Source organism: Scyliorhinus torazame, chromosome 14 (genome assembly GCF_047496885.1).
Source record: "Scyliorhinus torazame isolate Kashiwa2021f chromosome 14, sScyTor2.1, whole genome shotgun sequence".
NCBI lineage: Eukaryota > Metazoa > Chordata > Chondrichthyes > Carcharhiniformes > Scyliorhinidae > Scyliorhinus > Scyliorhinus torazame.
The window spans coordinates 195,949,229-195,976,977 of record NC_092720.1 but is presented as its reverse complement, the minus strand read 5'-3'; the positions used below and the strand labels follow the sequence as shown (position 1 = coordinate 195,976,977).

General features: G+C 48.2%; 1 protein-coding gene and 1 long non-coding RNA gene across 5 annotated transcripts in view; one reads left to right on the top strand and one right to left on the bottom strand.

Annotated features, from left to right (window-relative positions):
- The window catches only part of LOC140390320 (SLAM family member 9-like), a 65,935-nt gene extending 61,693 nt beyond the window's left edge, over window positions 1–4,242 (top strand). For 2 of the 3 annotated variants that reach the window (XM_072475379.1, XM_072475378.1), the window contains one exon: window positions 491–4,242. In XM_072475379.1, coding sequence (XP_072331480.1) covers window positions 491–575 — 85 coding nt within the window. In that variant the 3' untranslated portion in view covers window positions 576–4,242. The remainder of the gene's footprint in view (window positions 1–490) is intronic. The other variant, XR_011934608.1, reaches the window with a different exon arrangement.
- Window positions 1–27,749, bottom strand: part of LOC140390321 (uncharacterized) — a 95,765-nt gene that overhangs the window by 41,900 nt on the left and 26,116 nt on the right. Inside the window, exons 2-3 of one of the 2 annotated variants that reach the window (XR_011934610.1) lie at window positions 22,966–23,097; window positions 2,987–3,183 (exon numbers count right to left, since the gene is read on the bottom strand). This is a non-coding gene — a long non-coding RNA (uncharacterized lncRNA). Of the gene's footprint in view, window positions 1–57; window positions 3,184–22,965; window positions 23,098–27,749 lie in introns of those variants that run through there. The other variant, XR_011934609.1, reaches the window with a different exon arrangement.

Sequence of the window (27,749 nt, the reverse complement as noted above, 5' to 3'; positions counted from 1 at the left end):
GTACTCCGAAATTACAAAACCACTTCAAGATTAAGACACGTCTGTGAGGCCTTGTGGTTACTTCAGTGTATTCTATCTTTTATTCCATTAGTATTTTTCCAATTTAAAATTAACGGTCATGTTGATGCGAACGGAGGAAAAACCAGAGCTCAATCTACATTCACCCTGACAATTCAGAATTCTCTCCATGAATAATTTGTTCAGAGCTATATTTGCATATGCTGCAAAACAAAACTCCCCCTCATATATCTTGCACTTCAGAGTTTCCTCTATTATTCACGTTACAGAATTCTCCTGCATTACCACAGAGTAAAAGAAATCCCTCTCTGACCCTAACATTACCAAGCTCTCCTGTACTGATCTTCTGAGAGAACAATGCTGTCCATTATCCTGATGAATTTAATGGGATGAATTCTAAATTGGAATCACATAATTAAAAGTTCAGTTCTGCTGCCAAACAACATATTCCACTGATATTGTTTCTTTCAAGTCTCAGGGACATTTATGTCAATTGGATGCCAATGAAAGACAGCAAAGTCGAGGAGTTCAACTCACCACGATATACGACGAGATAAAATTCAACCCTGATGTGTCAACACCCATGATGGTGACGCAGAAAGGACAGAAAGCAAGTGCCAATGCCTGATGGTTATCCACTGCACAAGAACGATAATAGTAGGCCTGTCTGGCCCAACAATTCCAGTGGTCGCTTGCTCACCGTGTTCAGGCTTTTATAGCTGGCTTGAATTGGCTTGCTTGTGTGAGAAAGGAGGCCTTAAAAGGTTTCATATCTGGAAGTGAATGTAGCAAGGGAAATACATCCAGAAAATGTTGGAAATACACAAGAAGGCCATCAGGATAGAGAAAAGAGAGAATGCTGGTGCAAAACAAAGAGGAGGGAGAAAGCTTGAGCATAGCATCCATAACATAATTGTACGTTAATTTAATATAGTACCAAGGCACTTCACGGATATGCTGGATGATCAAGCGAAGAAGTAGATGATGGGTTAAGCAGCCTGGAGCAAAATACAGTTGGAATTAAGTGCTGCGTGTAAGCAGAAAACTGCTGTGTATTTCCACCATTTCCTGCATTTATTTCTAAATTGTCAGAGTCAAGGAAAATGGAAACACATTTAATCATTTGCACATCCTGTTGATCAGAATGAGAGAGGGGAGGAGGCAGACTGTGAGCTGGGGAAAGTCCTGAGTGCTCCATTTAATACATAGCTGATGAATTACATGTTTCTCTAAAGTGTAGTTATCCTGTGCACTTCCACTTTTGAATGTGTTTCCATTGTCATCCATTGCCCCTCTCTGATAAATGACATTTACAAGCAGCTGCACGTTCAACAAAAGAGGCTTTGTTATTCTGGTGCAAAAAATGGATCCACGAACAATGGTGCACTATTAACCATACTTTGAAGTCACTGCAGAAAAGATGCTAGACTGCATCATTGTGTCATTAACTGGTTTTAATTTTCTCTCTCTCTCTTCACCCCCCTCCACCCCACACTAATTTGTAGGTTGAAACCAAGAAACAACTTTTAAAATTACTATTGCTTCGACTTCAGAGGATTAATGCACAAAATGGATGTGCTTTTAGGTCAGGCATGTCTTTCCTAAGTCTTTCCTAAATTGCCTGTTTTTTTAATATTTATTTGACCCTATCGCTCCTAAAGGAATTAGCTCCAGCTGCGATGGCACAGTGGTTAGTACTGCTGCCTCACAGCGCCAGGGACCCGTGTTCAATTCTGGCCTTGGGTGATTCTGTGTGAAGTTTGCACTTTCTCCCCTAGTTTGCGTGGCTTTCCTCCGGGTGCTCCAGTTTCCTCCCACAGTCAAAAGCTGTGCAGATTAGGTGGATTGACCTCGCTAAAAGAATTACAACAGTGTCCAAGTTGTACAGGTTAGATGGGATTACGGGGATAGGCAAGAGAGTGGGCTGAGGTAGGATGCTCTTTCAGAGGGTCGGTGCAGATGCGATGGGCCAAATGGTCTCCTGCTGCACTGTAATGATTCTGTGATTCTTTGGTGGCACAGTGGTTCGCACTGCTGCCTCACAGCTCTGGGACCCAGATTCGATCCCAGCCCCGGGTCGCTGTCTGTGTGAAGTTTACGCATTCACCCCGTGTTTGTGTGGGCCCCCACAACCCATAGATGTACAGGCAGATAAACTGGCCATGCTAAATTAGCCCTTAATTGGAAAAGAAATAATTGGGTACTCTAAATTCAAAAAAGAAAAAAAGGATTGTGTGGTTCTATGGAGTAGAGCTCCTGAGGCTCAGACCACCCTTCAGTATCTCACTCAATTTAGTATTTTTACAGTGAGTGAATAAATTTTAATATTTCACTTTGAGATTGAACCAGGTCCGTACAGAGGGGCAACAACTCTGACTGCAATGAACCAGTCCAGAAAATGTCCTGGTTTAACAGTCAACAAAAGTACCTTTTAAGTGTACTATCATTTTTTAGAGAACCCAATTACTTTTTTTCCAATTAAGGAGCAATTTAGTGTGGCCAATCCACCTAGCCTGCACATATTTTGGGTTGTGGGAGTGAGACCCACGTAAATATGGGGAGAATGTGCAAACTCCACACGGGCCGGGACCGAACCTGGGACCTCAGCGCCATGAGGCAGCAGTGTGAAGTGTACTATCATAATGTAGGAAACGCCACAGCCAATTTGAATGCAGCAACAGTCCGTCAGATGCAGTGAGACTTTACTGATCAATGTGTGAATTTTGAGAGGCAAGGATAAACTGCTCTCCTTTGAAAGTGCCATGGAATTTCTTTACATCCACTTGGGAAGGGAGACATCAGTTTACTGTCGCAACTGATGAGTCAGCATGGATTCTTCGCTCAAGTTTGAAGTAAACTTTATTAAATCAGTGGTTAAACCTTGGCGTGCACTCACACTTATTCATTCAGAATATGAAAGCTATAAATATCCTAAAGCTTTTCGCTGTGTTAGCAAATTAAGACGTACCAAATTACAGCAGCTACTGCCATAAAAGCTATGGTTTGGCTTCTCCCAAAGATCCTATCCTACGACAAAGGATTCTTGAGAGCAGGCAGACTCTGCATTGGTGTTGAGTCCTTGCAATGTTTGTAGAGGAACTTTACTGGAGTGGCACCAGGGGTGTGGACTTCAGGAAGACACTGGAGATGCTGAAACCATTTTCCCTAAAGAAAAAATAAAATAAAAGGGTATTTAATACATCTGCTAAAAATTATGACGGCTTTTCATAGAGTAGTAGAAATAAATCATTCAGAGTGGGAAGAGTGTCTGTAACCAGAGGACACCGATTTAATGGGCTGGATTTTTGTTTCTGAGGTGAGAACCAGGAGGCGGGAATTTTTCTGACTCCATGATTCCACCTCTGTCCTGGCAGTACCCAGTCACTATATTTTCATCTCGAGGAGGCGGGAATGGGGTGCAGTCAGGATTGCCAAATCGTGAGGCGTCAATGGAGGCAGGCAGATGGCGAGGTGGGCAAGTTACAAGTGCCACTTCTGCTAACTGAGACATTAGGCAAGTTTTCAACGTGTTAGGCCGTCAACTCCTTTACACCCCGCCTGCTCATATTTCCCATGCCCACTCCATTTAATCACCCAGTATGCACTAGGTACACAACCTTGAATCATGGTACACTGCCAAATCAAATCACCAAAATGTTCATGAAGTAAAAAGAAAATTGGACATGCAAAAATACACTTCAAAAATACTGCCCTCTAACATTCTCATAAAACCGTCAATCAAACACAGGCTGGGAAGTCTCATCCTCTTAACACCACTTGTACAAACAAACAGACATTGAAAAAAACACTTTAAAGAGAGATTAACTTACAAGTTAATTAAACAAAGCTAGCAGTCCCATTCAAGTTGTGTAGATAGCACAGCACAGAGCTGAGTCCCTTAGTCAGTCTTGGAGCTCAACCAAGCTTGACACATTTGAGAGAACCTCATTTTGCATTTCTGAAGCCCATGCTGCAGCAAAACGTACCAAATTTATTAATTGGTTTGTGATCTGGAGTAATGGAAAATTCACATAAAATGTTTTAAAAGTGAGAATATATAACTTGAAAATAAGGACTGAATATGCCTGTAAACTGATTTTATTATTCCTTGTTTTTCACTGTGTGTGTAATATGCTGATTTTTTTACTGTCTGTATAAAATATAAAAAGCTCATTAATTCAAAAATAAAATGGAAGCTATTCCTTCTCGAAGTTGAAAGCAGAATGCCAGACACAGCCACAGCCTCTTTACACTGGAAATTGATTATTTTAACAAATGATTCATTGAGGTACTGATTTTCTTTGGTTCAAGGGTACTTGAGTGATCATGCGCAGCATTGGATAACCACAGAATGAATACTGACATCATCTCTAAATGTAATAATCCTGTTTGGCAATGAATGAAGCTTTGTTCTGCACACAAACTTTGAGGATCACGAAAGTCCATGGATGGAATTTAATAGCTGGGGTGTGACCCATACTGTTTGGAAATTATGGACCGGATTTATCGTGCAACCCGCCGGGTGTTTTTCAATGGCACAGGTGGCACACCAAAGGGATTTTCTGGTCCTGCCGTTGTCAACGCAATTTCCCATTGACTGCACCCCTCGCCGCCAGGAAACCTGTGCAGCGTCAGTGGAACTGGAATAGCCCGCCGGCATGATCAGACATAAATTCCGTCCTATATTTCACAACTCCAAATTTTTTCATAATAACCGAAACCCAGTGACCTCATGTAAGACAGAAGACATATTCATGATGAGAATGTAGTGCACTTTTCATGCTTTCAGTGGTAGCTACATCTTTGTATTTAAGGCCAGGGGAAACTAAAGTACGCATAATTGCGAGTGGGGATGGTATGAGAGGCGCTGAAGGCGGTGGTTAGGGGAGAGCTGATCTCCATTAGGACCCACAAGGAGAGGAGAGAGCAGAGGGAGAGGCTGGTGGGGGAGATGGTGAGGGTAGACGGGAGGTATGAGGAGGGACTGTTGAGGAAGAGGCACAGCCTCCAGGCCGAATTCGACCTGTTGACCACCAAGAAGGCAGAGGTGCAGTGGAGGAAGGCCCAGGGGGCGATTTATGAGTATGGGGAAAAGGCAAACCGGATGCTGGCGCATCAGCTTCGGAAGCGAGACGCAGCTAGGGAGATCGGTTGGTGCGGTGTGGGGAGGAGCATAGGGTGTCGCTCTATGCGGACGACTTGCTGCTATATGTGGCGGACCCGGTGGGGGGAATGCCGGAGGTAATGAGGATCCTCAGGGAGTTCGGGGATTTCTCAGGGTATAAGCTCAACATGGGGAAGAGCGAGTTGTTTGTGGTTCACCCACGGGACCAGGAGAGGGATTGGCGAGCTCCCACTAAAAAGGGCGGAGAGGAGCTTCAGTTATTTGGCGGTCCAGGTGGCCAGGAGCTGGGGGGCCCTGCATGGACTTAATTTCACAAGGCTGGTGGAGCAAATGGAGGAGTTCAAGAGGTGGGACGCGTTGCCGCTGTCCTTGGCGGGTAGGGTGCAGTCAGTTAAGATGACGGTGCTTCCAAGGTTTTTGTTCCTGTTCCAGTGCCTCCCCATGTTTATCCCGAAGGCCTTTTTTAGGCGGGTCAACAGGAGCATAACGGGGTTTGTGTGGGCGCAAGGGACTCCGAGGCTGAGAAAGGTGTTCCTGGAGCGGAGTAGGGATGGGGCTGGCACTGCCCAACCTCTGTGGGTACTACTGGGCCGCTAATGCGGCGATGGTGCGCAAGTGGGTGATGGAGGGGGCTGCATGGAAGAGGCTGGAGACGGCGTCTTGTGAGGGTACGGGTCTGGAGGCGCTGGCAACGGCGCCGCTGCCGCTTCCTCCAATGAGGTATACCACGAGCCCGATGGTGGCGGCTACCCTCAAAATCTGGGGGCACAGGGGGGAAGTTGGGGCCTCGATGTGGACCCCAACACGGGGGAACCACCGGTTTGTCCCAGGGAGAATAGACGGAAGGTTTTCGGGGTGGCACAGGGCAGGGATAAGAAGGTTGGGGGACCTGTTTGTGGACGGAAAGTTCGCAAACCTGGGTGAGCTGGAGGAGAAGTATGGGCTCTCCCCGGGGGACACCTTTAGATATTTACAGGTAAGGGCATTTGCCAGGCGGCAAGTGGCGGAATTCCCGCGGCTGTTGCCACGCACAGTACAGGACAGGATGCTCTCGGGGTGGTGGGTTGGAGTGGGGAAGATCTCGGAAACTTACCAGGTGATGCAGGAGGAGGAGGAGGCCGTGGTGGTGGAGTTGAAAGGTAAGTGGGAGGAGGAGTTGGGAGAGGAGATCGAAGAGAGGACGTGGGCAGATGCCCTAGGGAGGGTGAACTCTTCCTCTTCGTGCGCAAGGCTCAGCCTCATACAGTTTAAGGTGCTGCACAGGGCACACATGACCGGGACAAGGATGAGCCGGTTCTTTGGGGGTGAGGACAGGTGTGTTAGGTGCTCAGGGAGCCCAGCAAATCACACCCATATGTTCTAGGCATGCCCAGCGCTGGAGGAATTTTGGAAGGGTGTAGCGAGGACGGTGTCGGGGGGTGGTAGGATCCAGGGTCAAGCCGGGCTGGGGGCTCACAATATTTGGGGTTGCAGGGGAGCCGGGAGTGCAGGAGGCGAAAGAGGCCGGTATTCTGGCCTTTGCGTCTCTGGTAGCCTGGCGAAGGATTCTTCAGTGGAGGGATGCGAGGCCCCCAAGCGTGGAATCCTGGATCAACGATATGGCGGGGTTTATTAAATTGGAGAGGGTGAAATTCGCCTTAAGGCGATCGGTACAAGGGTTCTTCAGGCGGTGGCAACTGTTCTTGGACTTCCTGGCAGAACGGTAGACAATGGTCAGTAGCAGCAGCAGCAACGAGGGGGGGGGTTTCTGTTCTATTTTTGTTTATTTGCACTGGGGGATCTGAGGGGGTGTATATATTTGCTATGTTTGCTTTGTGTTAATTTGGGGTGTTAATTTATTATTTATGTACAGGGGGGAGGGGGGCACGGGGGTTGTTCTACTTTGTTTTGCATTTAATTCTGTTGGGTTCCTTTTCATTCTGTTGTTGATATTTTGTGAAAACCTCAATAAAAATTTTTTTTTTTCAAGTGTTTGCGTGGGTTTCGCCCCCACAATCCAAAGATGTGCAGGCTAGGTGATTGGCCACACTAAATTGCCCCTTAATTGGAAAAAATTAATTGGGTACTGTAAATTTATTAAAAGCAAAGTTGTGGGAAGGTCTGGGGCATTTATAGAATGCCAAAAACCGGAAAGAAGAATCCAGAGAAAAAGGTAGTGAGCGAAGTTCCACCAAGCTTGGCGAGGGGTGCAGTGGAGGAAAGATGGGGGGGAGAACCAGTCGTATGGGGCCACGCACATCACAGTGAAGAAAGTGGCCGAAGTAATGGACAGTTTGAGTGGTTGTTTTTGAAGCATTTGAAAAGCATCAAATGGAGATGATGACCTCGCTTAAGGTTTGGGCAGGCGAGACCTGATGCACGATCAATAACCTCAGAAACGAGATTGGAGACAATTGAAGGCTTTAATACGCTAGATGTTTCCCCCAGCAGCGCAGGTACAGAAGAAAGCTGCTGGGGCGGCACGGGCTCCACCTTGCAGGGCGGAGCTAACATGCAAGCTTATCCAATGGGAATAAGTACATTCTCCACCAATGGTATTCCGGCATTACTAGGTACCGTCATCCTCCTAACACAGACTATCACATTCACCACCTGTTAAAAAAAAGAGTCCAGCGGGGGTGGTGGCTTCGTATTACAATGTGGTAAAAGTGGTGGAAGTTACAGTTACGAAGGTACCGTAATGCATCCGTACAGCGTTTTGCCTCATTACAACTTTTAACTATTTACAACAGTAATGTACATTTCAAAAGGAAGCAATTAGTCGACCGGGGGTCCTGGCCGTCCTCTGCGATCGTCATAGCTTTGGTGGTGAAGTCGGTGGAGGTTCAGGCGTCTGTGACTCCGGGAGCGTGGTTTAGGCTTCTGTGGCAGTTTCATCACCCCTAGACGTGGCTGGTGGAAGGGTCGACTGACCTGGGAAGGGGGCAGCTGTGAGGTGGGCAGGGCCTAGACGGGGTCGGTGGAAGAACCGATCCACCTGGGAAGGGGGCGGCTGTGGGGTGCGCCGGTGGGAGGGAGGGTGGGACTGGTGGCGGGGGTGTGTGTGGGGATCCAGCAGGTGCCAGGTCCCGTAGGGAGACCGTATCCTGTCGGCCGTCGGGGTACACCACGTAGGCGTACTGAGGGTTAGCGTGGAGGAGATGGACCCTCTCGACCAATGGGTCCGATTTGTGCGCCCGCACGTGTTTTCGGAGCAGGATGGGTCCGGGAGCTGCCAGCCAGGTCGGGAGCGAGGTCCCAGAGGAGGACTTCCTGGGGAAGACAAGGAGACGTTCGTGAGGTGTTTGGTTGGTCGTGGTACACAGCAGTGACCGGATGGAGTGGAGGGCATCCGGGAGGACTTCTTGTCAGCGGGAGACTGGGAGATTCCTGGACCACAGGGCCAGTAGGACGATCTTCCAGACGATTCCGTTCTCCCTCTCTACCTGTCCATTTCCCCGGGGGTTGTAACTGGTCATCCTGCTCGAGGCAATGCCCTTGCTGAGCAGGAATTGACGCTGTTCGTCGCTCATAAAGGAGGACCTCCTATCACTGTATATGTAGGTGGGGAAACCGAACAGCGTAAAGATACTATGTAGGGCTTTTATGACGGTGGTTGCGGTCATGTCGGGGCAGGGGATGGCGAATGGGAACCAGGGGTACTCGTCAATCACATTCAGGAAGTACGTGTTGCGGTCGGTGGAGGGGAGGGGGTCTTTGAAATCCATACTGAGGCGTTCAAAGAGATGGGAAGCCTTTATCAGGTGCGCTTCCTCTGGCCTGTAGAAGTGCGGCTTGCACTCCGCGCAGATTTGGCAATTCCTGGTGGCTGTCCTGACCTCCTCGATGGAGTAGGGCAGGTTGCGGGTCTTGATGAAGTAGAAAAATCGAGTGACCCCTGGGTGGCAGAGGTTCTCGTGGAGGGCTCGGAGGCGGTCCACTTGTGCGTTGGCACATGTGCCGCGGGATAGGGCATCAGGAGGCTTGTTTAGCTTCCCGGGACGATACAAGATCTCATAGTTGTAGGTGGAGAGTTCGATCCTCCACCGTAAGATCTTGTCATTTTTTATCTTGCCCCGCTGTGCATTGTCGAACATGAAAGCAACCGACCGTTGGTCAGTGAGGAGAGTGAATCTCCCGCAGGCCAGGTAATGCCTCCAATGTCGCACAGCTTCTATTATGGCCTGGGCCTCCTTTTTGACTGAGGAGTGGTTGATTTCAGAGGCGTGGAGGGTGCGTGAGAAGAAGGCTACGGGTCTGCCCGCTTGGTTGAGGGTGGACGCCAGATCTACGTCGGACGCGTCGCTCTTGACCTGGAAGGGGAGGGACTCTTCGATGGCATGCATCATAGTCTTTGCAATGTCTGCTTTGATGCGGCTGAAGGCCTGGCGGGCCTCTATCGACAGGGGAAAAACTGTGGATTGGATCAGTGGACGGGCCTTGTCCGCATAGTAGGAAAAGAAAACTAGGCAGCGCTTCAGGGCCTTGGAGCAGTGCGGGAGGGGGAACTCCATAAGGGGGCGCATGCGTTCAGGGTCGGGGCCTATCACTCCATTACACACTACATAGCCGAGGATGGCTAGGCGGTCGGTGCTGAACACGCATTTATCCTTGTACATTAGGTTAAGGATTTTTGCAGTTAGGAGGAATTGCCGGAGGTTGGTGTCGTGGTCCTGCTGATCGTGGCCGCTGATGGTGACATTATCGAGGTACGGGAATGTGGCCCGTAAACCGTACTGGTCAACAATTCGGTCCATCTCTCGGAAGACCGAGACCCCGTTAGTGACACCGAAGGGAACCCTTAAGAAGCGGTAGAGCCGCCCATCTGCTTCGAAGGCAGTGTATTTGCGGTCACTAGTGCGGATGGGGAGCTTGTGGTAGGCGGACTTAAGATCCGCCATGGAGAAGACCTTGTAATGCGCGATCCTGTTGACCAGGTCGGATATGAGGGGGAGAGGGTACGCGACGAGCTGCGTAAATCTGTTGATGGTCTGACTGTAGTCGATGACCATCCTATGCTTCTCCCCGGTCTTTCCAACAATTAATTGAGCTCTCCAGGGGCTGTTGCTAGCCTCAATTACAACTTCCTTCAGTAACCGTTGGACCTCTGGCCTAATAAAGATCCGGTCCTGGGCACTGTACCGTCTGCTCCTGGTGGCGACAGGTTTGCAATCCGGGTTGAGGTTCGCAAACAGGGAAGGCGGATCAACCTTGACGGTCACGAGGCTGCAGACAGTGACGGGGGTATAGGGCCGCCGAATTTGAAAGTTAGACTTTGGAGGTTGCACTGAAAATCCAACCCTAGGACTGTGGCCGCACAGAGGTGGGGAAGGACGTAGAGTCGGTAGTTTCTGAACTCTCTTCCTTGGACTGTGAGGTTAGCTACACAAAACCCTTTGATCTCTACTGAGTGAGATCCGGAGGCCAGGGAGATTTTTTGATTAACGGGGTGGACGGGGAGAGAACAGCGTCTTATCGTGTCGGGGTGTATGCAGCTCTCCGAGTTGATTAGGCAGGACGTTTCATGCCCATTGACAAGCACGGTCGTCGTAGCAGTCGATAATATTCAGGGCCGAGACTGGTCCAGGGTCACCGAGGCTACTCATGGCAGCAGTTGAATGTTTTCTTCGGGAGGTGTATGGTCAGCCGAGCTGGGGTCCTGGGAGTCCACATTGGTCACACATAGCTGGGGGTGCACAAAATGGCGGCACCCATCCATCGCACCTGGCGTCCGCGGGACAAGATGGCGGTGCCTGGAGGCCGCACGTGGCTCTGGAGGAGGAAGATGGCGGCGCCCGCTGGCCGCACGGGGACCGTGGAGAGGATTCTGGTGGCGGTCCGCATTCGCCACCGGAGACCGCAGCGACCGCCCGGGCCTGGCATACCGCCACGAAGTGGCCCTTTTTACCGCATCCCTTGCAGGTGGATGCACGGGCCGGACAGCACTGTCGGGGGTGCTTGGCTTGCCCGCAAAAATAGCAGCAGGGCCCCCCCGGGTTGCCAGGCCGTCTTGCACACAAGCTTGTGGGGGGGTGGGAGATGCCTCGGGGTCGGCCGCGGGGGGGTTCCACGCTGCCCAGAGGGCTGCCACGCGGTCGGGAACGTAAGCGCGGGCGTTTCGGGAGGCCACATCCAGGGAGCCGGCAAGGGCCCGTGCCTACTTGAGGCCTAGTGTGTCTTTCTCCAGCAATCGCTGGCGGATTTGGGAGGACAGCATACCTGCAACGAAAGCGGCCCGGATCAAAAGTTGTGTGGTCGCTAGTCGAAACTTGCGGGCAGCAGGAATTTCTCCCCAACACCAGGAGCGCACGGTAGAATTCTTCCAGTGATTCCCCAGGAATTTGTCGCCTCGTCACTAGCAGATGTCGGACGTAGACCTGGTTTAAGGGTGAATATAATGTCCTTTCAGCAGCTCCATTGCTGCATCAAAATCGTCCGCGTCCTTGATGAGGGTGTAGATTTCTGGGCTCACCCTCGAGTGCAGGACTTGCAGTTTCTGTTCTCCCGTGGGTGTGTTTTCAGCCGTTCCGAGATATCCGTTGAAACACGCCAGCCAGTGCTTGAAGGTTGCCGCTGAGTTTGCCGCGTGGGGGCTGAGTTGCAGACACTCAGGCTTTATTCGGAGCTCCATGCTTTTAAATCTAGCGTATTAAATTGATGCACGATCAATAACCTCAGAAACGAGATTGGAGACAATTGAAGGCTTTAATACGCTAGATGTTTCCCCCAGCAGCAGTACAGAAGAAAGCTGCTGGGGCGGCACGGGCTCTTATACCCCACCTTGCAGGGCGGAGCTAACATGTAAGCTTATCCAATGAGAACAAGTACATTCTCCACCAATGGTATTCCATACCGTAATCCTCCTAACACACACTACCACAAGACCGTTGCCCCGATGAGAGATGAGTTGGTGAGAACATACACGGCGGTGCAGGAGCAGGGGGAGAAAATTAAGGGGGTGGTGGAGGCATTGTCGCAGCACAGCGACCAGTTCACCTCGATGGGTGTGGAGGGTGGCAGCGATTAACACAGGGCTGAGAGCATAAGGCCTTGAGAGCAGTTTATGAAGAGCATCGTGGGTGTACCTGAGGGGGTGGAGGGCCGGAGGTCTACAGAATACTTTGCCGATATGTTAGAATATTGATGAGGGCGAGGATCCCTCCCAGTATGAATTGGAGAGAGCCCACCGGTCGCTCCGGCCAAAATCGAGAACAAATGAATCACCGAGAACTGATTGTCTGTTTTCAGAATTTTCAAGTGAACAAGAAGGTGCTGAGGTGGGTGAAGCAGAAGCGGGAGGTGGAGTCAGACGGCAAGTGTGTACGCATATATAAGAACTAGAAGATGGAGCTGGCAGGGAGACAGGCAGCTTTCGGTCGAGGAAAGGTGGCGTTGTACAAGCGCAATGTGCGGTTTGGTTGTTGTCTACCCGGCAAAGCTGTGGGTCACGTACAATGGCAGGGGCCATTACTTCGAGAAGAAGGTGGAGGCATTTGTGAAGGCAGGGGCCTGGGACTTGACTGAATTTAGACTTTGATGGTTTTTGACTGAGTTTTACCTTGTTCTTATTTATGTTTTCTTTGTATGGGTGTTACGGTTAATATTTTTGTGTAATAGGGGTTTGGGCCGGGGTGGGTTGGGATTTATAGTTGTTGGGGTTTGTTAGGACGTAGGATGTGTGGAGTTTGGAAGAGGTGGGTGTGGGGTCATTGGAATTGGTGTGTTTTTCTCAATGTAGCGGAGAGTGCTCTGGCAGGGGCCGACGCACTAGCAAACGTAATGTTGGCTAGTGAACAGGAGCTAGGCCAGTCAATTGCTGGCGGGCCAGCTCCATTACCAGGCAGCAGTGAGGGAGATTGTACAGATAAGAGATGGAATGGGTGGGTTACTGGTGGTGCCGGAGCAGGTGAATAAGGTGTTTGAGGTATTTTATATGGGTTTATATAAGTCGGAGCCTCTGGAGGATGAGTTGAAAATGAGGGAGTTTCTGGTGCAACTGGAGTGTCCAGAGGTGGGAGAGGAGGAGAGGGCCGGTTGGAGGAACCAATGGGGGTGGAGGAAGTGAAGGCAGCAATAGGGAAGATGCAGTCAGGCAAGGCAGGAGTTTTATAAGAAGTTCAAGGATACGTTGACGCCGCTGTTGGTGGAAATGTTTGAGGATGCGATGGTTAAGGGAGGGTTGCCGGAGACAATGAGGCAGGCATCTATTTTATTGTTACTTAAAAAGGAGAAGGATCCCGTGGCCCATTTGTCTGCTGAACGTGATGCCAAGATACTGGCAAAGGTGTTGGTGGTGTGGCTGGAGTATCTTCTGAAGGTAGTGGGGGAGGATCATACGGGGTTCAAGGCCAGGCAGCTGTCTTTGAACGTGTGCCGACTGGTGAACGTGGTACTTTCTCCAGCAGAGGGAAGGGAGTTAGAAGTGGTGGTGGCTTTGGATGCAGAGAAGGTGTTTGACAGAGTGGAGCTGAGTTATTATTTGCAGTGCTGGAGAAGTTTGGGATTGGGCATAAATTTGCAGCATGGGTGAAATTGTTGTACAAGGGTCCGACAGCATATGTACTAATGAATGATATGAATTTGGAGTACTTCCCAGTATTTTGGGGAACGGGGCAGGAATGTCAAAGTCCCCCTTCCTGTTCACGTTGGCGATTGAGTCTTTGGCTATTATACTGAGGGGTTCAGACTTATGAAGGGAGATAGTGAGGCGGAGGGGTAGAGCATAGCGTGGCTCTGTACGCGGATGATGTGCTGCTACACATTTCGGACCCGGGCTCATCAATGAGGGATATATTGGGGTTGCAAACGAAATTTGGGACACGACGGCAGGACTGGACACGACTTTGTGAGCAAAATTTCACGAGCCTGATGGGGAGGGTGAAGGATGATTTGGGGAGATGGGACAGTCTCCCTTTGTCATTGGCTGGCCGGTAGCTGGCAGTAAAAATGTATATTTTGCCACGTTTCCTGTTTTTGTTCCAGTGTTTGCCGGTCTTTTTGCCAAAGTCATTCTTTCGAGGGGTATATAGACTCGTCTCGTTGTTTGTGTGGGCAGGAAAGGTAGCTAGGATAAGGAATGCAGTGCTCCAAAGGGTGAGGCAATCGGGGAGGCCTGGCCCTTCCAAATGTCTTGCACCATTACTGGACAGCGAATGCAGAGAAGGTGTGGGGCTGGAGTAAGGAAATGGAGGCTCTTTGTGTGCAGGTGGGGGTGGGTTCTTGTAAAAGGTTGGGGTTGCGGGCGCTAGCAATGGTGCCGCTACCATTCGCCCCGGGAGGTATTTGGGTAATACTGTGGTGGCAGCCACGCTGAAGATCTGGGGGGCAATTTTGACAGCACTTCAAGGGGAGTTTGATAAGATGGAAACATGGGTTTGAGCCAGGTAGGATGGATGCGAGGTTCTGGGGATGGGAGAAGAGGGTAAAAGAGATGGAGGATCTGTTTCTGGAGGGGAGATTCACACGTTTGGAGGGGCTGGGGGTGAAGTATGGGCTCCAGAATGAGGAGGGCTTCAGGTATATGCAGGTGTTGATTTGAGGAGCAGCTCCATGCAAGATCGGCCACTGAAACTCATCTCTTTGACAGGAATTTTGAAAATTGGCTCCGGGAACTGCATATAGGGGCTTTGCAGATTGCATCCGGCTCAGCGGCCACATGTTGGACAAGCCTGATTTGACAGTTGCTCTGCAGAAAACTGTGGTGCAGTGCCTGAATACGACTAAGGAGTAAGCCTCTGAGCAATATACTGGTGAAATTTTAACGTTGAATGGAGCCATTACTGCAGCTCTAGCCATTTGGACATTTTCAGGTCAATCCCTGCATTCAGGCCGCACTTCAGCTGTAAGCATGTCAGTCTCTGCTCTGACATGGCTGCCGTCGCCTCAGGGAAAAAGGGACTGAGAAAAAACCACGGAGAAGCGAATATTTCTCACCCAGTGGGCGATGTGGTGTACAAAATACAAAGTGTGATTAAGTGAAAATAGAGTCAGTAAGTCACGAACGGCAGCACTTTACTATAGTGAGAATTTATTTGTGCTATATAGAGTAGACTGAAATTAGGTTGTAATGTGCGTTTCTGTAAATAAAAACTTGAGACGGCAAAGCTCTATCCTTCATTGCCTGGCTGTCTAGAGTAGTGTTTTTCAAACTTTTTTTTTCCGGGATTCACTTTTGCAAAGGGCTGACTTTTGGGACATATGTTGGTTGACCTTCCTGACCCACGCCGGCCGACCTTCAGGACCCATGCCATGTTTGCTTACCTTTAATGCGAAAGGGGATACTGCTTGGTCCTCACCTTCTCACTCCAATCAGATTCACAGGAGCAGAGGACAATGCAAATATCAGGTGCAGACTTCAGCCAGTTCCGTGAGTACGGAAAATCCAACCTTACAGGTGCAGGTTGTCGTGAAGGGCAATAGCAACAAATGCTTCTTTTACTCAGCACTGGATACTCCTGGGAGATGCTACTCCAGAATGCTGACAGTCTCATGGACATTTGCCGTGTTTTTAATGTGCTATCACGGGTCTGATACAACAGTCTTTTCGTTTGGAGTCAGCTGCAAGTTAATAACTGAATCTGGGGTCTCAACCTCAAAAGGAATTTTTCACCTACCAGTTTTCTTTCTGAATCTGAAACTTCTCTCATTTATCATTACTTCCCTGCATATAACACACATGGGCTCTGCATTTTTATTTGCACGGGCACAATTGACAAAACCTTACATCAAGAAATCATCTTTATACTCTTTTGTTCCCGAGTTAAGTAGACTGTTAACCAGAGACTCTGGAGCTCTGTACAGAGCTAACACTAGCACTGCTCTGTCCTGCCCTGGACTCTCCTGTCCAGCTCTCTCCAGCAGATGAGAGATCTGGCCAGTAGGTACACTGCCTTTTTATGTCTGCGGCCATCTCTCACTTGTAACAATCCATCTTCACAGTCCTCTTGCCTTGCTTGCCAGGAGCTAGAAAATGGAAGAAGCTGTCCTCTGCGATTTAGCGTCAAAAGCACATATGTACAGGGTGCTTGGTGTCAAGTGAACGTGCAGGGCATGTGACCTGCTCACTGCTGCCACTTCTGGCCAGAAGACTGCACACAGCCTCATTTCTTTCTTATTTAAAAGGCAACAGCAGCTGCAATTCTCAGTAAAAATGCAGGTAGCGGCCATCGGGTGCTTCTCCTGCGGTCTGTACCACTGTGGGTACAGGTCTGCGGAGTTTGCACTTTCTCCCCGTGCTGCAACCGATCACTTTGTGACCCTCCCACCACCCACCCACGGGGCACGAGCCACACTTTGAAAAACCCTGATCCAGAGTGTTTTAAGAGTATGCCATTCTCTGTGGCCACATCAGAACAGGCTGAAAACGGCACATATCAAAAAGCATGAGTCAATGATTGTTTATCTTTCTATCCATGCTAATGTGGAAAATAAAGCTAAGATAATGGCTAACTTGGAGCCAGACTGAAATAATATTCAACCAAACTGCAACAAAGAGCATTTTCAAAAATTTACAAGATTGTAATATCACTTAAAGATGCAATGAGGGGACAAAACTTTCCTGCCACGTGGCTGATGATGCAGGTATAAAGCACTGACAGCGAGTGATTTCATAGAATTTACAGTGCAGAAGAATGCCATTCGGCCCATCGAGTCTGCACCGGCTCTTGGAAAGAGCACCCTACCCAAGGTCCACACCTCCACCCTATCCCCATAACCCAGTAACCCCACCCAACACGAAGTGCAATTTTGGACACTAAGGGCAATTTATCATGGCCAATCCACCTGACCTGCACATCTTTGAACTGTGGGAGGAAACCGGAGCACCCGGAGGAAACCCACGCACACACGGGGAGGATGTGCAGACTCCTCACAGTGACCCAAGCCGGAATCGAACCTGGGACCCTGGAGCTGTGAAGCAATTGTGCTGTCCACAAGGCTACCGTGCTGTGATGAACAATAAAAGTGAACCTCAATTGGGTGCTGATGTTTCCTGAATAACAGATTATGAACCAGCAACATTTATAAAATAAGCATTTTGCATTTGTACCAATAGCTGTTATCCAAAAAGACAGTTGAATTGCCTCTTCTTGCAATTACGGATCACTTTAATTCAAATACTGAACTCACTCAAAATTGAAGCCCAATTTCACTGAATAAACAGTAAGAGAACCCAGTGCCCTGTCAAAAGCATAGATCCAAATCTGTGCTGAGGTGCACAAAGAGTCTGTTGAGCTGTTTACTGAACTCAATATTTTACTGCAGTGTAGGAAGAAATAATAACAGGAAATTGCAGTCTCTTGGTTTATCAATCAATGTGAAACCACAAACCTGTACAGGTTGAAGCCGGTAACTGACAATTAAATATGTAAGGCCCTGTTTGAAATAAAGCTGGTCTCTAACTTTGCAATGTTGATGTTACCATGGTTCTTTAATAGTCTAAATGCCCTATATTTTTAAAATCATACTGTGTAATTTGAGTCACAAATGTTTCATATTGAGATGGTTCTTCTGCACTATTTTGCCATCCTCCTCTGCTGTGGTTACTCCAGGCTTTTTAAGAATATATTAGGGCTCTGAAGAGTCAGATGGAATCAGAATATTGGGCATGGTTTACCAGCTGTGGTGCGCTCTTGCTGGATGTGGCCTTTAGATCGCGGGAGAGGCCAAAATCGGGAACGGCATCGCCCGCCGATCGGTTTGCTATCTAACCGGCCTGTTCCCGTTGGCGAAATTCGTTCTAAGGATCCTGCTGCGGCATGGCGAGAAATCAATAATCACCAAATAAAGCCAATCTCCATACCAGTAATGGGAACGACCCCCTATCTAACGGTCTCCCGTGATCGAACCCCCTCCCCAACAAGTGGTCACCGTAGGTGGCGATTAGTACACGTTTTTAGAAACTGAAGCTGGCGGAGTTGCTGCTCTGGGGTTCCGATGAGGTGAGTAGCCATCTCCGAACTTGGGAGGTGTGGTAGTATGCTTTAGGGGTCATGTGGGACTGTGAAGCCGTGATGTCATTGGCTGACAGATCCCGGGTCCTGGTTGGCTGTTGACCTCTAGCTCCGCCCTGAAGGCGGAGTATAAGAACCAGGAGTTCTCCCCCGCAGGCCAGTCTGTTACTGAACTGCGGGGAACAAGTCACGCTTAATAAAGCCTCATCGACTTCATCTCTATTCGTCTCTCGTGAGTCTTTGTGCGCTACAGGAGGCGAGCCCAGGGACACTGGATAAGGGGTATCCACTGAGGATGTGGCTGATGATGCCAGTATGGAGATCGGTGCGGAGACCCGATATTGCAGAAGAACTAGGAGCAGGAGTAGACCATCTGGCCCATCGAACCTGCTCCACCATTGTGCGGGAAGACCACGCCGGATGGGTCAGCGCCATCGGATGGCAATCCTGTGGGAGAATGGACATGTGGTCAGTGGGGGGAAAGGATCAACATGCTGGTATGAAAATACATGTGACCAGCTGTCAGGAAACTCCCGTCGATTCCCGCTCGCCACCACATTTAGAACGAATTTGGTTAGATTGCACCCATTAACTGTCTCTCTCCATAGAGATGCTGAGTTTTCCAGCATTTTCCGTTTTTAGTTCAGATTTCCAGCATCTACAGTACTTGATCTGAGAACATTAATTGGCATTGTATTAAATGGGCCAATTCCCAACCCAACTGATAAGGAAACAAAAAATCAATTTGCAGACATTTGGGGCACGATTCTCCACTCCCACGCAGGTTGGGAGAATAGCCTGGGGCGCCAAAATTTCAGGGGACGCCGGTCCGACGCCCTCCCGCGATTCTCCCAAGCGGCGGGAACGGCCCGGTCGAGTTTCGCAGGCCGCAGGCCGGAGAATCGCCGGAGACACCGAAAATGGCGATTCTCCGGCACCCCTGCGATTCTGAGGCTCGGATGGGCCAAGCGGCCAGGCCAAAACGGCGGGTTCCCCCTGGCGCCGTCCACACCTGGTCGCTACAGTCGTGGGCGGTGCGTGAACGCTGGGGGGCGGCCTGTGGGGGGGCAAGGGGGATCCTGCACCGGGGGGGTACCTTAAATGTGGGGTGGCCCGTGATCGGTGCCCACCGATCGTCGGGCCGTCCGCTCTGAAGGAGGATCTCCTTCCTTCCGCCGCCCCGCAAGATCCGTCCCCCATCTTCTTGCGGGGCGGATTTGGACAGGACGGCAACCACGCATGCACGGGTTGGCGCCGGCCAACCCGCGCATGCACGGATGACGTCCGTTATGCGGCGCCGGCCGCGTCATCTAATCGGCGCCGCTTTTACGCGGGCGACAAGGCCTGGCGCAGGAGGATGACGCGGCCCCGATACTGGCCCATTGTCAGGGCCTGAATCGGTCGGGACCAGGGCCGTTCCGCGCCGTCGTGAAACTCGGCGGCGTTCACGACGGCGCGGCCACTTCAGCGTGGGGGTGGAGAATCCCGCCCTTGGACTCAAATTGATAGTGCCAAGAATTCAGCAAGGGCGTGAAACCACATTCTACTAGCTTGGCTGTGGTGGATGTGGACAGAACAAAAATTTTAGCCTGAAAAATGGCACGCAAGCTATTGCTATTTCTAGGCTCAGCTGGAGGAAAGGACAGCATTGTATTTGGTGCATAAGATGCTGCTAATCTTCTGCTCTGAAAGGCCCCCTTTGTAAGAAGTTGTAGTGAATAACAAGAGACTGTATATTATTGCTCCAATTTTACAATGTACGAAATGGAACACTGGAAAATGCAGTCCTGGAGACTTTAATGTTGGATACTTTATTGATAGAGGTGGACAGGTATAGAGACGCAAGTGGCCAAGAGTTTTTTGAGGACAGCAGGACATCGATAGGTTGGAGACTTGGGCAGAGAAAAGGCAAATTAAGTTTAATCCAGACAAATGTGAGGTAATGCATTTTGGTAGGTCTAACATAGAGTGGAAACATACCGTAAATGGCAAAACTTTAGGAATATAGAAAGTTAGAGAGATCTGGGCATGCAGGTCCAAAGATCTTTGAAAGTGGCAAGACAAGTGGATAAATTAGTCAAGAAAATATACGGAATGCTTGCCTTCATCGGACGGGGCATAGAGTATAAAAACTGGCAAGTCATGCTACAGTTGAATAGAACCTTGGTAAGGCCACACTTGGAATATTGCGCACAACTCTGGTTTCCACACTACCAGAAGGATGTGGAGGCTTTGGAGAAGCTGCAGGTTTACCAGGATGTTGCCTGGTCTGGAGGATGTCAGCTATGCGGAGAGGCTGAATAGACTCGGACTGTTTTCATTGGAGGGACGGAGGTTGAGGGGTGACCTGCTAGAGGTTTGCAAGATTATGAGGAGCATGGATAGGGTGGATGGGCAGGCACTTTTTCCCAGGATGGAGGGGCCAGTCACCAGGGGGTGTAAGTTTAAGGTCCATGGGACAAAGTTTAGAGGAGATGTGCGAGGCAGGTTTTCCTAAGCAGAGGGTGGTGAGTGCCTGGAACGTGTTGCCAGGAGAGATTGCGGAAGCAGATGCATTAACGGTGTTCAAAAGGCATCTTGACAAATACATGGATAGGATGGGTATCGAGGGATACAGCAGAAGGAAGTGCTGAGGGCTTTGGCCGTATACCCTGAGTCGACCACCCCCGCCTGCAATGTCTTGTCCACCATAAAGATATCAATCTGGGGGTACATCCGGTGCACATGGGAAAAGTACGAAAATCTTTCCGCTCAGTCTCCCAAACCTCCACGGGTCCACCCCTGCACCATGTTCTCCATATATCCTTCGCCACCGCCGACACATTGCCCGACATTGGGGTCGACCGGTCCAAACCTGGCTCAGTGAGCGTGTTAACACCACCGAAGCACACTGGCAACAATGGGGACCAATATGCACTTCAGCAGCTAACCAAGGCTCCATTGACAGCAGCTCCCAAACCTGTGGCCTCCATCCCCGAGAAGAACACGGGTTGCAATTGCACGGGAGCACCACTCACCTGGAAGTTCCCCTCCAAGTCACACGCCATCCTAACCTGGAATTTCGTCACTGCTTCTTTACTGTCACTAAATCCTGGAATTCCTTTCCTAACCGTATTCTTTGTTCATAAATATATGGACTGTAGAAGTTCAAGAAAGTAGCTCATCACCACCTTTTCAATGGTAATGAGGGAATGGGCAACAAAGACTTGCTTAGCAAGCACCTCTCATATCCCTTGAACGAATATGGGAAAAAAACGAATTAGGTGCCCTTTAAATAATGCTAGTGCTATGCCTATCTTGCAGGTGAACACCGCTCTTTGCTGAGTGGCATACAAGGTTATACGATGGATTTCCATGGCAATGGGCACTGCACCGCACTAGGTAATCTATTTGTGGTATGTCAAGAATACGTCAGTTCAGCTGTTCCTGGTCAATACAGGGAGCACTCGACTGCACGTTCCTCTGAAGATGGGTCTGATAGTGGGTCGGATCTCGAACGATGATAAGTCAGATACAGGAGGGAGATAGAGAACCTAGTGGAGTGGTGTAATGACAACAATCTCTCCCTCAATGTCAGCTAAACTAAAGAGCTCATCATTGACTTCAGGAAGCAAAGTACTGAACACACCACTGTCAGCATCAACGGGGCCGAGGTGGAGATGGTTGACAGCTTCAAAGTCAAAGGTGTGCACATCACCAAAAATCTATCCTGGTCCACCCACGTCGACGCTACCACTAAAAAAGCACAATAGTGCCTATACTTCCTCAGGAAACTAAAGAAATTCGGCATGTCCACACTAACTCTTACCAACTTTTACAGGCGCACCACAGAAAGCATCCTATCTGGCCGCATCACAGCCTGGTATGGCAACTGCACGGCCCAAGACCGCAAGAAACCTCAGAGAGTCGTGAACACAGCCCAGTCCATCACACAACCCTGCCCCCCATCCATTGACTCCATCTACACCTCCTGCTGCCTTGGGAAAGTGGGCAGCATAATCAAAGACCCCTCCCACCCCTCTTACTCACTCTTCCAACTTCTTCCATCAGGTAGGAGATACAAAAGTCTGAGAACACAGGTTCAAAAACAGCTTCTTCCCTGCTGTTACCACTCCTAAACAGCCCTCTTATGGACTGAACTGATTAATACTACACTCCTGAATGTTGCACCCGATGCCTGTGTCTATGTATTTACATTTTGTACCTTGTGTTGCCCTATTACGTATTTTCTTTTCATGTACTAAATGGTCTGTTTGAGCTGCCCGGAGAAAAATACTTTTCACTGGACATCGGTACACGTGACAATAAACAAATCCAAGATGTGAGCCTCATGAGTTATGTCAGCAGCAGCTGCTGCGGCAGAGAACATTTCCATAGCTTCCAAAATGACGTGGCTGGCTGCTTTTAATATGCAAAAGCTATTTTGAAGGACTCAAAACACTCCTTCTTCCTCTTCACCTCCTGATGTATCATCCCAGAAGACATTTTAACTCAAATAATGGAAATTATTTAAAAATAATGTTCAAGTGCTTTTTAGTGGGACCTTTTGTTGTGTCATCGACGATACACCTGGCACCCAGGGGTCGTGAATATCAGCAATTGTCAGATCGCACCCTGTACCTTTCCAGATTTCCTGCTTTTTAAAATCTTGGTCTCATATTGCCACTGGTGACGACCCTGGATGGGGAAATAGTGATTTAGTGGTTATATTATTGGAATAGTAAATCAGAGGCTTGCATTAGCAATTCAGAGAATTCAATTCAAATTCCCCATGAATTCCGTTTCTAAAAGGTGGAAACAAAAGCTGCTAAGAGTAAAACATTCCAATTGTCATACAAACCCAACCAGTGAGTTTACCAATGATATTTAGAGAAAAAAACCTGCCGTACTTACCCAGTCTTATCTATATCTGACTTATATGCCACTTCCTGCTTCCTGAAGTGGTCGAACAGGTCATTTAGTGAGCAGAAACTAGGGGTGGACATTGAATGTTGGTCCTCTGGTCTTGTCAATTATGTCCACATCCTAAGAATGATTAAAAACAGCAAGAATTTAATGCACAATTTGATAATCTCACAGAGACATTAAACATTTAAATTAAATTAAACTCTGATCTCACTGGTTCAACAGTCTGACATCATAGAATCATAGACTGATAAAACTGGCAAACTCCATTTCTGGAGGCTTGGAAGTGAAGGGAAACTGATGGGCTTAACATGGAACTCGCTTTGCACTGGTTAGATGTAAAATGTATTGCAGGTTACATCTAACTCATGCTAACTGACCCTGAGCTGGGAGAGTTGAGTGGAAAAGTGCAAGGGGAATTACTGGAGTTTGGATCACTTCCAATAAGGGCTGGATTAGCTCAGTGGGCTAGATTGCTGGTTTGTGATGCAGAACAAGGCCAAGCAGCGCGGGTTCAATTCCCGTACCAGCTTACCCGAACAGGTGACGGAATGTGGCGACTAGGGGCTTTTCACAGTAAGTTCATACTTGTGACAATAAAAGGTTATTATTATTATTTGTCATCTCGTTTCAGCATCAAAAGTTCCCAAGTAGCTGAGGGAACATTAGAAAGTGAGCTTTACCCTGCACCCTATGTTAGCTGACTGTCAGCATTGGGCAGCAAGGTGAAAACCCCTAGCCCATCATCAAATATCACAAAATGAAACGCAACCTTGATGTGACCATGTTAATGATAAGGATGGAAAGCGTGGCAAGTAACTAGAAGCATCTAAATATTACTTGCACAATGAAAGCCACCAATACACCCTGACCTGTATGTGAAGCTTCTTATAATAACAATAATAATCTATATTATTGTCACAAATAGGCTTACATTAACACTGCAATGAAGTTACTGTGAAAATCCCCTAGTCGTCACCGACTGGGGTTTTCACAGTAACTTCATTGTAGTGTTAATGTAAGCCTACTTGTGACACTAATAAAGATTATTATCATAATAAGCCACATTTAGCAAAACACAGGCAGAGTGGTTTAGGGAGAAAATTACAGGCTTAAGGCCTAAGACAGTGAACACAAGGTACTGCTAATGGGATAATTAAATTCAGTGATGCATAGGAGTCCTTTAGCAGAAAAGTGCAGATATCTGAGAGAGTTTGGGACTGGAGGAGATTACAGAGGTAGGGAGGGACAAGGCCTTGGAGGGGTCTAAAAACAAGGATGAGAATTTTCAGATGGAGGCCGGACACCCAACAAGAATGTAATGAAATAGCCAAGTCTACTGATAACACAGGCATCAATGTGGATTTCACATCAGCAGTTGAGCTGAGGCAGGAGTCACAATGTGGCCTTCCCAGCCCCACAGTCCAAAGGTTAGGTGGGGTTACTGGGCTACGGGAATAGGGTGGAGGTGTGGGCTTAAGTGGGGTGCTCTTTCCAAGGGCCGGTGTAGACTCGATGGGCCAAATGGCCTCCTTCTGCACTGTAAATTCTATGATTCTTGCAGGACCACTGCGGGCGAATGTGGCAGGCCATTCACATGTCCATTGACATTTGGTGGGACCGGATGATCCCAGCGGTGGGGCGGAGCAATAAAATAGCACTCTTATGTTACAGAAATTGAAATAATTCATCTTGGCGATCGTGCGGATATTTATCACATGCAACAAGTTGTGTCCAGTCCAGTTCAGCCTCAGACAGGTGTCAGGGAGAGGTATGGAGTCAGTGACTATGCAGCGAATTTTGTGGTGGGAGCCAAAAACAATGGTCTCTGTTTTCCCAATATTTAGTTGGAGGAAATCTTTGCTCAACTTGTACTGGATATCAGACAAGTTGTCAGACAATTCAGTTATAGGGAAGATGTCAGGAGAAGAGTTGGTGTCATCAGCTTGCATGTGAAACAATAATGCTGAGAGCACAAGTGGGTTGAGAGATATAGCACAAGAAAATAGTGTATCTTTAACTTAAGGGGTGGACATGGCAAATGGGAGATGGGGGTGGATGGTGAGCAGGTGTGCACCTAACTCAGTTGGGTGCAGGAGGATGAGGCTGGTGGTAGCCAGCTGTGAAAGATCTTAGAACTTTGAAAATACGGGTTTAGAAAGTTCCCCTGCTCCTGAGTCATGAGTCAAGGTTTGGATAGAGGCACTTGTGAGAGTTTTCTAATAGCTAATCCAAACTCTGAACTCTCAATCCAACCTGCCTGCTATATATTTTATTTCTGCAATGACATTAAAAAAATGTAACATTGTGGGTAGTAATTCTTTGTTGCAAATTAAAACAGATAACTTGAACCTCAGATATTTTGTGAATTAATTGTGCATTGTGTTTTTCTTTGTTAAACACCCAGAACGCCATCAAGTAACACTTTCAAACGGTTGCATAAGCACCAACTTGTGGCTCTAAAATACGCAGGGACTGGATGGTACTACTGTTGAGATCACACAATGTTTAGGTAATACTCTGCTTTTTTATTCTTCCTACCAAAGTGAACAACTTCACATTTTCCAACATTATTCTCCACAAGTCAGGAGTGTAATGGAATACCCCCATTTGCCTGGATGAGTGCAGCTCCAACAACATTCAAGAAGACTGGCACCACCCGGGACAAAGCAGCCCACTTGAGTGGCACCCCCTACCACAAACATTCACTCCCTCTACCACGATGCATAGTGACAGCAGTGCGTACCATCTACAAGATGCTCTGCAGGAACTTACCAAGGTCCGTAGACAGCATCTTCTAAACCCACAATCACTACCATCTAGAAAGACAAGGGCAGCAGATACATGGGAATACCATCACCTGGAAGTTACCCTCCAAGTCACTCATCATCCTGACTTGGAAATATTGCCGTTTTTTCACTGTTGCTGGGTCAAAATCCTGGAACTCCCTGCCTGATTGCGCACAGTGGATGTACTTACATCACATTGGCTGCAGTGGTTGAAGGAGACAGCTCACCACCACCTTCCCATGGGCAATCAGGGATGGGTAATAAATACTGGCCTAGCCAGCAAAGCCCACATCCTGTAAAAATGAGTTTCAAAAAGAAATCTTGCCAGCTTTTGTCCACTCATTCAACCTACCTACGTCTGTCTGCAACCTCTGTGTTCTTCACAATATACTTATCTTTGTTTCATCTGCAGATTTAGCTACAATACCTTCACTTCACTCATACGTCATTGAGATAAATTGTAAAAAGCTGAGGCTTCAGCACAGCCCCTGCGGGACTCCACTCGTCAAATACTGCCAATCAGAAAAGACCATTTATGCATACCCTATTTCCTGCCAGCCAGCCAATCTTCTATCCTTGTTAATATGTTCGTCCTTACACCATGAGCATTGATTTTCCACAATAACCTTTGATGTGGCAACTTATTAAATGCGTTCTGGAAATCTAAGTGCAATACACCTATAGGCTCCCCTTTATCAACAGCACGTTACTCCTTTGAAAAATAACAACAAATTGGTTAAAAATGATTTGATTTTCACAAAACTATGTTGACTCTTCCCAATTAAAATGCTTTTCACTAAGTTCCCAGATATAACTTCTGAATTATTTATTCTAACATGATGGGCCTCTTTCTGTGCTGTAAAACACAACGATCTTCCCCATGCCAGACATGCAAACTGGTCTATAGTTCAATGTTTTCTGCCTCTCTTCTTGAATAGAAGGAAGGTGCACGTGCGATAAAACAATAATTTCCAACAATTAGTGGCAGGGTGGGTTACAGACTGTCATCCCATACAATGAGTGTTGGAGGGCAGTATGTCAGTCTCTGAGACTGCAAGCTGTGACCTGGAACCACGTTGCAGTCAGAACTTTAGAGGGACCCCTAGTATGAGACAGTGTCAGGTGATACATCACATAATCAATCTAATGCACCTAGTGTGTACCATCTACAAGATGCACTTCAGAAACTCACCAAGGCTCCTTAGACAGCATCTTCCAAACCCACGACCACTAACATCTTGAAGGACAAAGGTAGCAGATACATGGGGTTCCTCTCCAAGCCACCCACCATCCTGATTTGGAACTATTCCGCCATTCCTTCACTAGCACTGGGTCAAACTCCCCCCCTCTGTAAACGTACTGTGGGTGTACCTACACATCTACTCAAGCATTTCAAGAAGGCAGCTCATCACCTAAGCAGAACAATTGGGAATGTGCAATAAATGTTGCTCTTGACAGAAATGCCCACCTTCCATGAATGAATAACAAAAGACTAGACACTTTGAAGATTTGTGTACTTTCCAGACTGACCAGATTAGTCAATTAAAATTTTAGCTAATCTTTACCAACCATCTCAATCTTTATGGGGAATGTGCGACGGGACATTAATCTCCTTGCAAACCAGTCGCTGAATGTAAGCATGAACGAGTAGCAGGCGGTGAAGAAGGCAAATGGTATGTTGGCCTTCAGAGTGAGAGGATTTGCGTACCGGAGCAGAGATGTCTTGCTGCAGTTATACAGGGCCTTGGTGAGACCACAGCTGGAATATTGTGTGCAGTTTTGGTTTCCTTATCTGAGGAAGGATGCCCTTGCAATGGAGCAAGTGCAGTGAAGGATTACCAGACTGATGCAGGAAGGATGTTCCCGATCGGGAGAGTCCAGATCCAAGGGTCACAGTCTGAGGATAAGGTAGACCATTCAGGAATGAGGTCAGGAGAAATTTCTTCAACCAGGGAGTGGTGAGCATGTGGAATTCTCTATCAC